We start from the raw sequence: 15,871 nt of genomic DNA, 5'->3' as shown, positions 1-15,871 counted from the left end.
GTACAGAAAACATAAGGGGAGGTCTTTTGGACCCCCTCCATTTTTCCATGCTCAGAGTTCCTTGAGCTAAGTTAACAGGTACAGACCAACCCCTCTGTGATTTAGCTGGCAGCACAGGGAGCCAGACTTGTTTCTGAGGTCATCTGTAAGGTGAGAAATCATATTTAGGAGCCAGATCCTTACGCGAAGTACTTGGTTGAAGGGGAGCTGCTTTGTTCTGGTTGTGTATGAAGCATTTAGTAAATAAAGAGCCACAAAGTCTCATGTAATTGGGTTGATATTTAATTACAAGGAACCCAGGATCTTATACAAGGCAGGAGATGGGAGACAGAAGCTCCCATAAGCCTTTCCAGCTTCAGTGGCTGAGGCTAAGGAGATGGGTGGGGACACATGGGACATGAATGAGGTGGGAGCTCTGGCATAGTGTGTCCTGCCCAAAGGTGAGGGTGGTGGCTCCTGGGGATCTGCCCTTTCGGCTGGCCCAGGTCTGCCATCACTCCATGAGGCAGAACTCTGACTCCTGCGGTCGCATGCTGGGTAACACATACAGAGCCACAGCTGCAATAGCCAAGAATGCCATAGGCTTCCACATCCCAAACATGTTCTGTGGGGACCAAAGAAAAACGTGAGTTTCCAGCCTTCTGAACCCTTCCCAAAGCCAGAAATCACCTGCCGGCTTGTGCCAGAAAGGGACACCTCAGGAACATCATGGTTCAGCTTCTCTCACCTCCCAGGTAAGCGGTGGAGATCACATGGTCTCTTCTTCCTGACACTAGATATGGGGTGCAACACTGTACATGTCACCTCAGGTGACACTTGTGTGTAAGTCTTCCTTTCTCCCCAAAGAATGAGAATACTGGTCCTTAAATGTGGAGGCAAGCTCATGGGCCAGATTGCAGATTCTCCATGAGGATGCTTGAGAAAGGGTAGATGCTGTAGCAAGAAGGGAGAGGGTAAAGCTGGATCTTCAGGGAAAGTGGCCTTTCCTAGTAAGCTTTGTGAAGGAGAAACAACTCAGAGCCAAGAGGAAGGAAGGGAAGTGAAGGAGTACAAGTGCACAGGAGGTCCTTTATACAGCCAGACCTTATGCACAGAAGGATGTCAGTTCAAGGAAATTCAAGGGAAGTGTTAATTGCCCTGAGAAGCAAATGTCAAAAGAGTGTGGACTGGCTTCCTAGCACATGTGTTGTAGTATGCTGAGCCTTCTACACACTGCTGGCCACTGGAGAACTCTGCTGATTCATGGGCAACAAATAACACCATCAGAAGAGATCCACAAAATACCCTTTAAGAAATGAAACCTCAGATAAGAAAATACATACTTGGGGAAATAGTTCCCATTTTTGTTACTCTTTTTACTTATTATGTGAAAGATGAAATTTTAATATTGAGTCAAGAGCTATGGCATAAAGTAAAAGGATGTCTTTTGGTAAAGATGGAATAAAATCCATTAATAAGAATACATTTGCTCAGAGAATAACTGATCTAAAACAAAGATTTTAAGATAACTATAAATAACAAAGAAAATCCTCTAAATTTGTAGAAATAGTTACACGGTGGAACAAGAAATATCTAATAGAAAGCAAAAATAATGTTGGAAGTGCATATACAGACTAATCTACAAAGAAAATAACTGAGAAGGGTGCTAGGAAAAATGTTTACATGCATAGATGTTAATATCCTGATGCACATTGCTAAAAATGTCAGTCTAATGTTCTTAAAGGAGGAAAGAGCTGAAATCCATAAATGCTAACTGGTGCACTATACATACATTGAGCAGAATCAAGATTCTGGACTGGACACAAAGGAATGGTTTGGGTTTTCCAAAGGAGGAAGTTATAGGCTTCAAGAAATCACAGGCTTCTAGAAATTGCAGGCTTCTGCACTGCATTATTAAATTGATAGATCAAGGAAATCATGTTTTGAGACTTAACCAAGGTGTTTGACAAGATTTTTCTTAAAATTCTTGCAGATAACATGAGGAAATAAGATTAGGATGACCATTTGTTAAGTGGTCAATAAGCTAAATAAAAGAGAACTGGCACCCTAGAAGTTGGATACCCACTGTTCTGTTCTTTTCTTTCTTTTTTTTTTTTTTTTTTTTCGGTACTAGGGATTAAACCCAGAGGCACTCTACCACTGAGTTACATCCCCAGCCTTTATTTTTTATTTTGAAACAGGATTTCACAAAGTTGCCCAGGCTGGATTGAAACCTATGATCCTCCAGTGTCAGCCTTCCAAGGAGTTGGGATTACAGATATGCACCACCACTCCCGGCTTGGGTCCTTGCTTGTGACTTGGATGAAGTCATCAGGAGGATAAAGTCCTCCTGGTGGGCTTGTCACCCCTGAGGATAACATGGAGCTGACAAGGAAAGTCAATATTTTGAAAACAGAGGGCCAAGATAAAAACAAACAAACAAACAAAACACTCCATAGGTTAGAACAATGGACTATATCTGATATGGATAAAAGGAAATTTCTGCCTTTGGATCCAAAACAATCAAATGCTAGTACAGAATCAGAAGGTGATGCTTAGCATAAGCAATGTACAAAGGGGTTTTATAAACAAGACATGAAGCAAATCGATGACATTAGTTACCAAAAAAGCTAATGAGATTTGAGGTTGCATAAACAGAAGTATATGGCATCTTCCTGCTACTTGGAGCCAACTAGAGAAAAGTGCTCAAAATGGGAAAAAAATGGAATTAGAGTTTTTATCTGTAGCTAATATTAAGTCCTTAAAATCCAATTCACAATTTCCAGGCTTTTAGTCACCTCTCTATGCCTCAGTTTTATCATGTTTAAAATGACAATAGTAGAGCTTCCTCCTAGGGTTGCTGTAAAGATCAAATTAATTAATATATGTAGTGCTATATGGGTGTCCAACACACAGTATGTATTATATAAGTTTATGCTCTTTTTGTTATTGATACTTTATGGTACTTTCATATACATTCACTTATCTGATCCTCATAGAAGCCTGGTTAGGAACACAGAGCTTAGTCAAACATAATATATTTGAGGAAATTAAGTTCAGATGACACATTTTGCTGAGACAAAGCTTTGTAAGAAAAGATAGACTCGACCAAGCTCTCCTCACCACTTGTCAGTCACACATTCTACTACACTATGCTACCTCAAGTCAGAGCTTAACTAGAGCTCTGGGAATAAGAGGCTGCTGTGAAAGGAACTTTAGGCAACAATTCTTTCCTCTCATTCTGATAGGGTCTGGTGAGAGGCTACAGCTGGGTGCTTTGGGTCTTACTTTATAGGTACTGAAGACATCTGAGGGTGTGCAGTGGAGGAAAAGATGTAAGGAGAGACTGCTGTCACTAAAGAAGCTAAAGACTGTCATGAAGTATAATAGGAAAGAGAAAAAAGGAGGGACAGCAAGGGAAACGGTGAGAGGTACCATCAAAAAATGCTTCGGCTGCCCCTCCAAACCTATGCCTTAAGCCAACTACACCTCACTTACAGGGATGTGAGAAGAGAGGATAGGGGAGGGAAAGCGGCAGGGAGAACATGAGATTGGAGGCAAAACAGAACAAGAAGGAATAGTGTATGGGTTCCAGAAAACAGGTGGAACCCCAGGGCCATGAGACCACAATCTGCCTCATGAATTTGGTATTCCATTGACAGATAAGATTACATGAACTGGGGCCAACTGGGAGGTGCCCAGAATGTATCAGTCTTGATTTCCTAAGAATACTTACATCTGTAGCTAGTACAAACTTTTCATTAGTACTGTATTCTCTTTAGAAAACTTAGCTTAGGAAATCAATTACAATGGAATCTGGCCTCCAAAAGGGATAATCAGAGAACTAAAAAATATTTCCTGGTATTCTTTTCTAATTTTTCTGAAGACTAGAAGTACCCAAACCAGAGAACTTTTCAAGACAAGGTGCACAATATGGTTAGGGGTTCAGTTCCACTTTCATCAAGGTTGAAGGATCAATTTAGGTTGCTCTCATTTGAATGCTCCTGGGGAGATCAGAAGAATTAAAGCTCTTCTAACCCCTTCCCCCTCCATGGGAAGAGGGAGTGACTCCTTATTTTGTCATCCTGCATAGAAGCAATGATGAGAAATTGGCTTGGGGGTTAAAAAAGACAAAGAGAGCCCAAGGCAGCCTTTCAGACAAACATCAGCTCATCAGAAGTAGTTGGGCAGTTTTGATAGTAGCAACAGTGCTGGGTTAATCCAACTTTTTCCCAGCAAAGGATAGAAACTCAAACCATGCCTTTAGTAAACATTCCAACTTCCTGTGCATTCTGTACTCCATGAAGACATGCTCGAGAAGTTATAGGCATTGTGACAGCTGGAGGAAAAGCCGAGGTAAAACAGACCTGAGCATCACCTGTTGTATAGTGGCCAAAGCAAGAAGCAAGCAGCTGAGAGGAAAGAGGAGGAAGCAATACCAGTACCTGCGTTAGGATGATGTCTCAGCCCACCAGCACCAGAGCAGAGCCGATATGACCACCAGGCCTACAAGAGGCAAAGAGAAGATGGGGGGATCGGGGGCAGGGGATGGCTGCAACACGTCAAATGAGAGAAAAGCACAAGGAGAGACCAGGAGATGTGAAATGGTATGAAAAGACATAAACACACGAATCCAACAGATAATGAAGATGAGAAAACAAAGGGGAAAGAGAAAAGAATCCAGAGGTTAAAAATCATGTAGGGTAGAACAGTAGCATTTTTTCTCTGCCCCTGGGCCCTGAGGAGAGCAGAGGAGTTCTTCCCACTGGCAGCCTACAGAAGTCACAAAATTGAATGGGTTGAGCAGCAGCTAGATCCACATCTGGGGCAAGGCCTGTTTTCTGTCTTGTCGTGTACTTCTCATATCTGGTCAAGCAGGAGTTATCTGCACTTAGACCTTTGTTGTAGGCTGGACTCTGGAAAAGTGAAGCTCCAGAGTAAACTGAGCTTCCTTAGAGAAATAGGGTGGACACTTCCTAATCACTATAGGAAAAGCCCGTCTTTGGCCAGGTCATCTATCTGGCTTATTTTCTATCAAGTTTCTTAGAATTTTAAGCTCTAGTTCCTATGATACCCTAGGAATCTGGTACATTAGTTGTGAGAGAAAGTGCACTAAGACAATGGAGAAGGGTTAGTTCTTTGACAAAACAGTTGTCTAGAGAAACTGAATTTTATAGGCAATAATAAATATACCATCTGAGTGCCCCACAAAAAGAGAAAGTACAGGACCCACTGGGGCAAAGGGGGTAACTCCATGCATAGACACAAGGAATAGACTTGATTTTGAAGTACAAAAATCAGATCTGGCTTTATAAATGTGGTCCCTCAAGATTTCTATGAAGCTCTGAACCACCATGTGGTAGAATATGAGGAGTTCAAAGAAATGTAGCAGTTGCTTCTACGGACTACATCCTAGGTAGTAGTCCTCTGCCACAAGGTTAACAGAGAACTTCACAATGGATCCTTAACCAATGCTACAGAATGAATGACTGGAAAATTCCAGCTATCCTTAGAATTGACTGGGTTATCCTGGCACAAGAGACTTATTTCCTTTCCTGTGTTTAGAGGGACAGAAAGGACCTATACTATAAACTGAGGACTTTCTCAGGAAGTACTCAAACCCCAGAGCCCCCAAAAAACCCAGGGCAGGAATTCAGCTGGTACATACCTATACAGATGGACCAGTTTTTAAGATGGAAATACTTCTGTACAGTTGGTAAATTATGCTTGTTATCCTGGCATACCTCCCCCCATAATACCTCTACCATAATCTCTCAAAGATCCAACAACCAAAGGGGTTAGGGCTATAGCTAGTCATGGACCAGATAAAGCCCCTGTTGTAATCACTCTTATCACCCCCCCACCCCACCCTCATGTCCTGCAGTATTTGGAACCCAATGGGTGGCACAAGCCTATAAAAAGAGATTATCACCTTCCCCATACCCCCTAACAGCAATGACAAAGGTTAAACCTAATATGGTACCAATGGAAAACAGGACTGAGTGACTTGCCCAAGCTGACAGAAATGTTCCGTAGAAGGCCTCACACTATTAAGGTCCTTCATGTAGTGCAAAGACAGGAACGAGGGAACCCTCTTGGCAGAGAAACATAACAAGGGCTACTATGCAAATGTAAGGAAACAAGACTCCAGAGATCCCATCTTGTTCCTCAGAAAAGGTGGTCATTGTGAGATGGTTCCATAACAAATTGGTCTAAGCCTGCCATTTCCCTTAGAGGAACTGCATTCTCCAACCCTTCTGCATACCCAGTTCCCTGAGTACCAACCCTTGCACTGGTTTGCCTATGCTCTGATAGAAGCCCATCCTTGGCAGGGCCAGTCCTGAACACCAGGGTGCCTGAGCCCAAGGCCCATTTCCCACTTGATCCAACCTTTGGTTGTGGTTACCTTTTTACTTTCAGAAAGTTTAAGAGGGTTGTTTTCCTCAGAAGTCTCAGGGGAAGAGTCATTGTCATCGTCTTCTTCATTATCTTCTTCCTTCTTCTGTTCACTGTACTCTTCATTTTCTTCCTCGTGATCTTCTGTTGTCTTAGCCTCCTTAGTATCTGTTGGCTCAGTAGCTAGCTCATCTGAGTGAAGCTCCATGGTTTCCTCTTTTGTTTCTTCCTGTTTTGGCTCTCCCACCTCCTCTTTCTTTTCCTCCTCTTTTGCTAGCTCATCTAATTGGCTCTGGCTAGCCGTGTAGTACAGTACCACCTCCAGAGACTGCAGGGTGGAGGTAGGGCAGGATGAGGGCTGCTGTTACCCATGAAGAATCCTACTCTCTTGACAGTGCTGCACTATCTTCAGAAAACTATTGCATCATGTTACTGTGCCAGGATGTAGTGCTATGTTCTCGGACTGCAAGCCAATCTCTCTGAGCATAATGTGGAAGGTAGTCACACCTAACCTCTTGGGGCCAATACTCTAACCGGCCATTAAGCCCTTTCAAACAGCTCACAATTCTTGGGCTCTGTGCCTCTGCTTTTCCTTCCCACCCCTCACAGTGACTCTTATAGTGCCCAATCCTTTCACTTATTAGTACACAACTATTCTGAATAAATCCCTTTCCCTGTATCTGGTTGGTCTTCTCTTGCACATGTAACTCAGGAAGAACAGAGGCCCTGGAAATGGGGCTGGGCCAGTGGGAACAGTTGTTCAGCTTAAGGCACTGCATCCTCCCTCCCCACCACTCCGGAGAAAAGGGAGTCCCAACTACTGGTGACACTTAAGGATCCCAGAAGCCTTTGTACAAGAACCTCACCTGGCAGAAATGGCCATGGAGATGATTATTCCTCCCAGCGCCTCCTCCACCCTCCTAACAAAATGGGTGCTAGAGCTGTGACTCACCTTTGTGTTCTCAAAGTTGCCCTCAGAATTGTCATAGGATGGCTTGGTCACCTTTTTCTTTTCAACCCCGTTGGCATTCTTGTTCATGTTCTTATTGCCATTCTTTCCCCTGGCCTCTTTGCCAACATAGGACGACTTTCTCTCTTTAAGCTGGTGGAGTTCTTCCTGGCAGCACTGCAGTTGCCCCTCCAGCTGCTCCTGCACTGCCAGGAGCCGCCCCTGTTCATCCATGCTAGCCTGGTACTGCAGCTGCAGCTCCCGCAGCTTGGTCTGCAGTTCTTTGATCTGTTGGTAGTGGGGCCAATTACCCAGAGCTGGGCCCTTGCAATAAGCCTGGGCCCTGCTTGGGGGTCACTGCTTCAAATATCTACCTGCTAAAGCCCATGAGGAAGTAGACAATAAAGAAAACATTAAACTGGAAAATAAGCCTCTTAAACAGTTTTATAAATAGCTTTTCCCTAACTAGAGGCATCTGAAATTTACATCTGACAAGATTAAAAAAAAAAAAAAAAGACAAATTATGGGTTTTTTTGTTTTGTGGGCTTTTTTTTTTTCTTTGCATAACTTGTCTGGGGAATAATTTATATTATTGTTTTGATGGGAACTCCTATATCACCCAACCCATTTCTCTCATAGGTATGTTGACTTAAGGAGCTATGTTGCACACATCTGAGAGTGTACTAGGCTTCCATACCTTCCCTCAAGAAACAGGCAAATTAAAACCCAGCTCCCTAATCTCAGGTTTTGTCTTCCTTGGGTGATGGATCCACCTGGTGGGCACTACTTGGTCTAGTGATCTTTCCCAGATGCATAGAGACCCTTTCACTGGAATGTGAGCAACATCAGAGACAATGCCTCTTCTCCCATCCTAGCAAATGCAGAGCACTTTTCTTGGCATTATTGAGAGACCCAAAAGAAGATGTGGTCTGTCCTTGAAGTATTTATAGTTTAGCTGGGGAGACTGGACAAATGCATACAAAATAATAAAGAAAACTGGAAAGTGAAAAAGTATAGCTCCACAGAAGTTCTCTAGGACATAGAGCAAAAGAGAGAAATAATAAAAGGAAGAAGAGGATAGTTCCAGGAGAGGTGTCTAGATGACTAGCTCAGTGGGCACCTGAGAAATGTCCCTCAGATTGAGCGGTGTCCACCACATGCAGCAAACTGCCTGGCCTGCTGGAATTCAGTCTCCTTGTCTGCCGTATATTTGTATTCTCTCTGAAGTAGCCATCCCCTCCTCCGGCTTTTGGGACTCCTAGGAGAAACCCTGCCTCCCTGGCATCAGTTACCTCACTCCTGTCGTTCTGGGGGGCTGCAGATTTCTCCAGGCTTTCTATGCACTCCTTGAATTCCTTTTCGCAGGTCTCCAGCTCTTCCCTCAGCGATTTCTGTTGGTCCACCAGCGTGCTCATCTGCTCTTGCAGTCGGGAATGTTCCTCTTGGCTCACCTGGTACAGGGCCTGCACTGCCTGCAGCTTGGTCAGCACCTTGGCCACCGTTTCAAAGTGCTGCAGGGGGTAGGGGAGCAATGACGGCACCCCAAGAAGCTCTGACTCTGCCCCACACTTTGCTAGGCCCTTCCCTGCACACAAAACAGTGGCCACAGGGATCTGAAACTGCCCAGGGAGACACTGTAATTTTCCCCATAAGGAGTATCTGACTGTGTTGATGACAGTCCTCAGTCCTGTGGGGGCACCTCTGTAGGAGAGGGACTGAAGAGGAGGCAGGGCCACCATGAGTGAAAGCCTTGCTTGCTTCCAGGAGTTTCCCAGGTCAGCTGTGACCCCATTCCCATCTCACTTCTTGTGCCCTTCCCCTGGTGACATTTCTCTTAGAAAGACAAGAGCCTATAATCCCCTGCCTAACCTGAGGATGGTTACCTCCATGTCTTCAGGCACAACTGGTTCCTCATCAGCGATGCTGCTGATATAACTCTTATGATAACTGTTAGAACTACTGGTGGTGCCATAACTCTTCTTAGAGATGCTGCTGCTGCCACTGGAGAGGTAACTCTTTGCAAAAGTCTCACTGGCACCCATAGTGCTGGCATAGCTCTTGAGGAAGGACTCACTGCTGGCCTGGCTGGTACCATAATTCTTAAGAAAACTTTCCTTGCCATCAATGGTGCTTGCATAACTCCTGTGAAAGTTCTCACTGCTGGGAATCACACTGTCAGAGTTCTTCTTGCAGGACTCAAGGCTCATTTTTATTGAGGGGGACTGCACTTGGAGCAGCTGCATTTCTTCCAGGCAGAGCTGCATCTCTGCCTGCAGCCTCTTCCGCTCCTCTAGGAGCCTCCCATGCTCCTGCTGCAATAGCTCCTGTTCCTTCTGACTGGAGATATACAGCGCCTTCAGAGCCTGTAGATCCTCCAGGAGCAACTTGGACTGCCAGGGGTAGGGGTGGGAGACATCACCATTACTCTAAAAGACATTTCAGTCCCAGTGTCTAAGTGCATACCTAAGAGAAGTGCATACCTACCCTTCAGACTCCCCAGACCTATATCTTTGACTTAAGCCTCCAGGTGATTGGGCATGTGTCAGCTTTCTGTACATTTGGGAAAATATTCCCAGGGCAGATACTCCATGATTTGGGGGTTCCCACTTCTGCTGGTTTCTGCACTCTGGCACATCCTTCTCTCCTGAGAGCAGCGTAGTAGTCTCAAGGACATCCTGGCTCACTACCTCACCCTCTTCTTAGTCAGGTGTATCCATTATCCTGATCTTTAGGCTTGGTCTTCTACCCAACCCCTAATGTTAAAACCAGCTCTGGATTCAAATGTGCACCTCTAAGTAAATCCTTCCTGAGAAGGTATAGGCTTGGAATCAAGGTCTTATCACTGGTCCTTTACTTCCTGCCCTGATTCTGAACCTGGCCTCCTGGGCATGTTTCCCAGGCTCTCTGGGCCTGCCTTCTTGGCTGCTTATGCCTAGGATGAGATCTGATCAGTTAAGGAAATACTTTATACCTGGATCCCTGTCTCTGTGTTACCCAGGCTTTCAGCCTAGATATTTGATGCCCCTGGAATGTGACCAAGACTCATAGTTTGAACTATTGCTATTCCCTAGTTCTCCTGTTCAGTTTAATATTTGAAGGAACAGATTCAGCCTAAATTAAAGCTATCCACCTGCTCTTCCTTTTTCATGCTGAGACCTCAGACCAAATCTATCTCCCAACTCTGAATAGACTTGCATGGAAATTTCTGACTGTGTGACCTCAATATGCCTGACCTCCTGATAAGAGCTTGAGACAAACCAATTTTCTGGTCGAACACTCCTGATCTAGCCCAATGAAGAGAGTATAGTCAGTATTGAGAACTCTGAATAGGAATGTTTCCTTTGGAGATGAATGGGCTCAGATTAGCCTCATAGAAAGCAGCAAAAGGTTATATAGATTTTAAAAATGGAGAAGTTTACTTTTGAACTCATAGGAAAAGGATGACATACTTAGATTCAGTCCACAGGAATCTAAACAAACACTGAATTGATATTATAAATCTTGAAAATGATATCTCAATGGGACTGAGTCCAATGGTCAGATTACAGACCTCTGGGTCATCCCAGCTTTGTTCTAAGTGCTTGCAGGACTTCAGCTGGCATGCCTCTGGGTGAGGTCCCCAGTGCATCTAAGGCCACATCATAATGGAGCCTATGGTGGCTCTGGCTGGTGAAGGTCAAGGCTTCATCTGTCTCCTGCCAAATAGGCCTTCCTGACTCTGACCCTTCTGGGTAGCTTCTTTCCCTGCAATGCTGGTGTGCTCTGGCGACCCATCTCCCTTTCTTTTCCCATGATTACCTTGTTCTGACCAGAATTTGAGAACTTATGCTTTTTGGCATCCTCAGGATTCTCCAATACTTCCTGGAAATGAGACTCTTTGAGACCTCGTAGCTCTTCATGTGCCTCTAACTGTTCTTTTAATACACACTCTTGGTTCTGTATCAGTTTTTTCTGTTCCTCCTGCATGCCTTGGTAGAGCAGCTGCAGCTCACATAGGTCTTGTAACTTTGCAAGCAGCTCCTGACTCTGAGTAGAGCAGAGGAAGGAGGAAGAATGGCAGTTCAATGGCAAGTCTTAAGCTCCCCCAATCTTTGTTGTTAGTTTCTTCATACAGTCCCCTGGGCACAGGATTGGGGGAAGGGGTTTTCTATGAAGACCTACTCATTGAATAGCAACGACCTCTTGTTTGTGAATGTATTTTGTAGTTAACAAAGTACTTTCAGGTGCATTTCCTCAAGAGGTACTAAAAGTAAAATGTTGCAGATTCCTGAGCATAAAATGTATTTTTAAGATTTAAAGCCCTTATGAGGAAAAACCTGAATTAGCTCTGTGGATCTGTTTAATGTGGGGAGATTGGGAGAAAGGAAGGAATGTCGGCTAAGAAAGGAAAAGGTTCAATCCCCACCCATTTATGTTTCCCAGGGACAGTCACAGTTTTTCAATGCAGCCTCTTCATAGGCAGCAGCCTTTAACTAGCTGTGGATACCTTATTGAAGAGGCCACACTTGGGTGTGGGGTATATGAGCCTGTGCAACTCTTCCTGCAGCTGGCCCTGCTCCTCCTGCAGCCTCCTCTGATCCTCCAGGAGTTCACACTGCTCCATCTGCAGCTGCCCCATCTCCTTCTGGCTGACCTTGAACTTGTCCTGCAATTCTGTCAGCTTGGACACCAGTGCACCACACTGTGGGTAGGGTGGGGCATGCAGGCATGGTTACTCTGTGAAGTACACTTCTGGGGGGCTAGCAGAGCATTTGTGTGCTCGCCTGCCTCCTGTGAATTCCCAGGGTCTCCCTCCCCATTCAATCACCTTGGACTGATCATCCCATGAAGACTGGGCCTCCATGCTAAGGGGGGAGCCCCAGCAGTCAGCAGGCTGCTCTGGATGGGCAGTGGCTTGTTCTAAATTCCCTGTGCCAGTCCCTTCAGAAAGCAGACTGAGCGTGAGTGCTATCAATGCCCCTCCCTTCTTCCTTCCTGTCTTCCTGTCTCTGGCTCTTTCCTTTGGTGTATTAACTACCTTCTCATGCTGACAGGAGCTCCAATTCTGATTACTTTCATTAGCATCAGTTGTTTTTGAACCTAATCATGCTACTTATCAATAAGGACTTAATTTTACTCTAATTTTTCCCATTTTTGTTTTCCTAATCATCTCTTAAAAACTTTAGAAAAGTATGAGCCATTACTATATTTGGTTTAAGACTAAATCATTCTATGATTTCGTCTTCTAAGTCCTCTAATATCAAATGACTCTCAGTGCTGTTCTATGACTACAGAACAGATTAGCTTTGTATGCCACCATGCTTCTCCTTTCCCAAAGACTTTTATGAAGAGGGGAGGTGACAAGGAAATCATGTATCTCCTAAACCTGTGCACAGAAAGGTAAGTAGACTGTAACATTCCCTCTCCTTATCTCCTAAAGGCCTCTCCCTAGTAGGAACACTGATGTTGGCCATGGCAGGGATTGCTGTGTATTCTGGCAGAATTCTTGGGCCTTTTCTCCAAAATGCTTCAACATCTTTCCACTTCCTATCAGTAATCAGGGGCTGAAAGCACTCAACTGAGTAATGGCATTGGTTTGCCTTTTTTTTTTTTTTTTTTTTGGTACTGGGGATTGAACCCAGGGACACTTAACCACTGAGCCACATGCCCAGTTCTTTTTTGTATTTTATTTAGAGACAGGGTCTCACTGAGTTACTTAGGTAGGGCCTCACTGAGTTGCTGAGGCTGGCTTTGAACTTGCAATTCTCCTGCCTCAGCCTCCAGAGTTGAATTATAAGCATGCACCATCACACCCAACAGTTTGCATTTTATATACCATGGAAAAAGAAAAAGTAAATAAGGTCTTATTTATCCTACTAGGATTTAATACTAACAGCAATTGAGATAATAGTAACACTCTATTCAATTTAAGAAGGGCAATATCAAGTCTTGGGACTATCACCACACTAAGTCACAGAATAAATCCTGGAAGAGTCTAGGTCCTTCTAATACTCAAGCAGCACTCTAGACACAGACCATACCCCCTAAAAAGAGTACTTGCAATCTGCCTCAGAAAACTGGCTCAGCTTTCTAGTTCCAACAGTAACATGAACCTATGTGTATGTTCTTCTCCACAAATGGCCTGATATCACTGCAGTTGCTAAATCAATGTGCAAACATCTACATACATAGAATTATGCGTGAAAACAGCCAGGTGTGTAATTGCTGGGATCTAGATGTACTTTGAGCTCTGGATCAAAGTCAAGATCAAGGAAAACTGTTCTAAACATGTGTCTCTGCCTCTTCTTCCTGCCTAGGAAGCCCACTAAGGCTCTTGATTGAGAACTTCACCTCTTGCCGCTATACCTCCTCTCTGCAAAGCAGATGCCCAGGAGTGCTTTTCACTCTGCACTGTAATTACCTTATTGAAACACTTTCCCTTGTCCTCAGGAATGTTCTGGGTGTTCTTGAGCTCTTTTAGTTCCAGTTGGCAGAGCAGGAGGTCCTGCTCTAGCTGGTTGGACATGTGCTTCTGCTGCTCCAGCTCATTCGTGCTAGACTCGTACAGCTGCTTCACCTCACGAAACTGGACTTGAATCTTTTTGTTCTGGTTGGGAGAGGCAGGAATGACCATCATCCCAGGTAACCTGCTATGTACTTTGAATGGGGACTGGGTTTCCATCCTCCCATCCTTTCTAGCTCTGATTTCATTCCAGCCAAGGAGACCTCAGATGGACCCATCCCTAATAGGCTCAAAACCCAGTACTTGTAGGGCTTCCTTTGGAGGGAGTTGGGGCAAGAAAGGGGCTTCCTAGACTGATTTTCTGATTTAAAATCAAAGGAAGCTGTGGGCATTGTGACTCCTACAGAAGGGCTTTCCTGGCACACCTCTTTGCTCCCTTACCAGGAGCTACTCCACAGAGCTTCTAACACACCCATATTTCTGTGCTCTCACCTCCCCAAGGGTCCTGCCTGCCTACACTTTCTATCACCTGGCCCTCCTATTACCTTTTCATCACTTTCTTGCAAGGAGGCCACAATATTCCGAAGGTGCTGCAACTCTGCCTCATGGCACCGCAGCTTCTCCTGCAGCTGATGCTGCACTTCCAGTAGCTTTTCCTTCTCACTTGAGATGTTCTGGTGCTGGACTTGCATCTTCTGGAGCCGGCATAATAACTCCTGCAGTGCAGGGGGCTCTGGGCAGCACTGCAGGGTCCATAACCTCCTGCCCTTCTGCCTGACTCTCTCAGCCACTGACAGGCTATGCAATTACTCCTCCCTCCCTTCACTTTCTGCTTGTCCTCTGACCTAAGGCAGCACTTGAAAGGGGTTGGGGATATTCACATGTGGTACTGCCTAGGCAATGGCTGGATTTATTTGAAACTTTACTCTTTATTTACCTTTCCTTGACCTCAGACAAATACTCTGGGTCATTCCCTAACCTCTGGGTGCTGTTACCTTCTCACTTTGGCTCTCTATAATTGTGGATTTCATGACTTTAAGCTGCCTGAGCTCAGTCTGAAGCTGCACCTGCACCTTCAAGAGCTCGCTCTGCTTGTCCTGGCTGGCATCATACTTTTTCTGCAGATCACAGAGCCTGGTCTTTAGCTCCTCATTCTTGGTGGGGAGGGTGAGGGAGGAACAGTCACTCTCAGGAAATAGCAGACCCCTCTTCAGGTCACTATGGTCCTTTTCAGGGGCAGATGGCTTGAAAAGCTCCCTGGGTCTATGATTTGGTTTCTTTGGCAAGGCAGACACTCAACAATGACCACCATTTCTAGAATGCCATGCTGTGTGGCTTCTATAACTGGCTTCTCCAGTAGTCTGGGACCCTGATTGTAGGGCAAGGGTCAGCAGACCTTTGTCTTTTGCTCCTTTTGTCTAGCCTCTGCTGAAGCAGTGACTCCATGCAGGCCCTCCTACCCTCCTAAGTGCCTCCCCTGGCAGTGTTTACCTGCATGACCGTGTGAGATGACTGAAACCTAAGCACCTCATTCTGGGCACATTTGAGCTCCTTCTGCAGCCGCTTCTGCTCCTCCTCGCTGACACGGCGATGATGCTGTAGCTCTTGCAACTCACAACACAATTCCTTACACTGTGCAAGAAATGAAACAGGGAGGCTGATTTATGACAAGTGCTATATGTGCTCCAGGAATACGTTTGGGGAGAGTATGCATTCCTTTGAAATATAGTCATGTGTAACTTAACAACATGGACTTATGCTCAGAAATGTGTTGTTAGGCCATTGAATCATTGTGCAAACATCACAGACTATATTTACATAGACTGTAATGGTATAGCCTATTACACACCTAGGCTATGTGGTACATATACATATGGCATAGGCTATTGCTTCTAGGGCTCTGATGAATTAAACATCACAAGATCAAATGAAGCACAAGAGAAAACAATTCAATCAATAGGCTGAATAACATGGTATACATGGAAAACTGTATAAAAAAAACTTTTGTTATTTTTCTAAGTAGGAGGAGTAACTCTAAAATAATAATAAAAATACAGTATAGTATAGTAAATACATAAACCAGTAGCATAATCACTTATGATCAT

The 15,871-nt window shown here is 44.6% G+C and overlaps 1 protein-coding gene across 18 annotated transcripts in view; it reads right to left on the bottom strand.

Moving 5' to 3' along the window:
- Positions 1 to 266: 266 nt before the first annotated feature.
- Positions 267 to 15,871, bottom strand: part of Ccdc136 (coiled-coil domain containing 136) — a 30,091-nt gene continuing 14,486 nt past the window's right edge. For 3 of the 18 annotated variants that reach the window (XM_046422490.2, XM_046422486.2, XM_046422487.2), the window contains 10 exons: positions 15,258 to 15,398; positions 14,312 to 14,482; positions 13,725 to 13,910; positions 11,811 to 12,005; positions 11,123 to 11,350; positions 9,208 to 9,714; positions 8,617 to 8,835; positions 7,328 to 7,612; positions 6,386 to 6,703; positions 267 to 604 (listed from right to left, as the gene is read on the bottom strand). In XM_046422490.2, coding sequence (XP_046278446.1) covers positions 494 to 604; positions 6,386 to 6,703; positions 7,328 to 7,612; positions 8,617 to 8,835; positions 9,208 to 9,714; positions 11,123 to 11,350; positions 11,811 to 12,005; positions 13,725 to 13,910; positions 14,312 to 14,482; positions 15,258 to 15,398 — 2,361 coding nt within the window. In that variant the 3' untranslated portion in view covers positions 267 to 493. Of the gene's footprint in view, positions 4,532 to 6,385; positions 6,704 to 7,327; positions 7,613 to 8,616; positions 8,836 to 9,207; positions 9,715 to 11,122; positions 11,351 to 11,810; positions 12,006 to 13,724; positions 13,911 to 14,311; positions 14,483 to 14,761; positions 14,921 to 15,257; positions 15,399 to 15,871 lie in introns of all 18 variants that reach the window. The other 15 variants (XM_058572147.1, XM_058572148.1, XM_058572142.1 and 12 more) reach the window with 14 other exon arrangements.

Source organism: Marmota monax, unplaced genomic scaffold, assembly GCF_021218885.2.
Source record: "Marmota monax isolate L192 unplaced genomic scaffold, Marmota_monax_Labrador192_F-V1.1 WCK01_AAM20220418_F8-fsc00027, whole genome shotgun sequence".
NCBI classification, from domain to species: Eukaryota; Metazoa; Chordata; class Mammalia; order Rodentia; family Sciuridae; genus Marmota; species Marmota monax.
The sequence above is the reverse complement of the archived record's forward strand: the minus strand, read 5'-3'. Positions and strand labels throughout refer to the sequence as shown.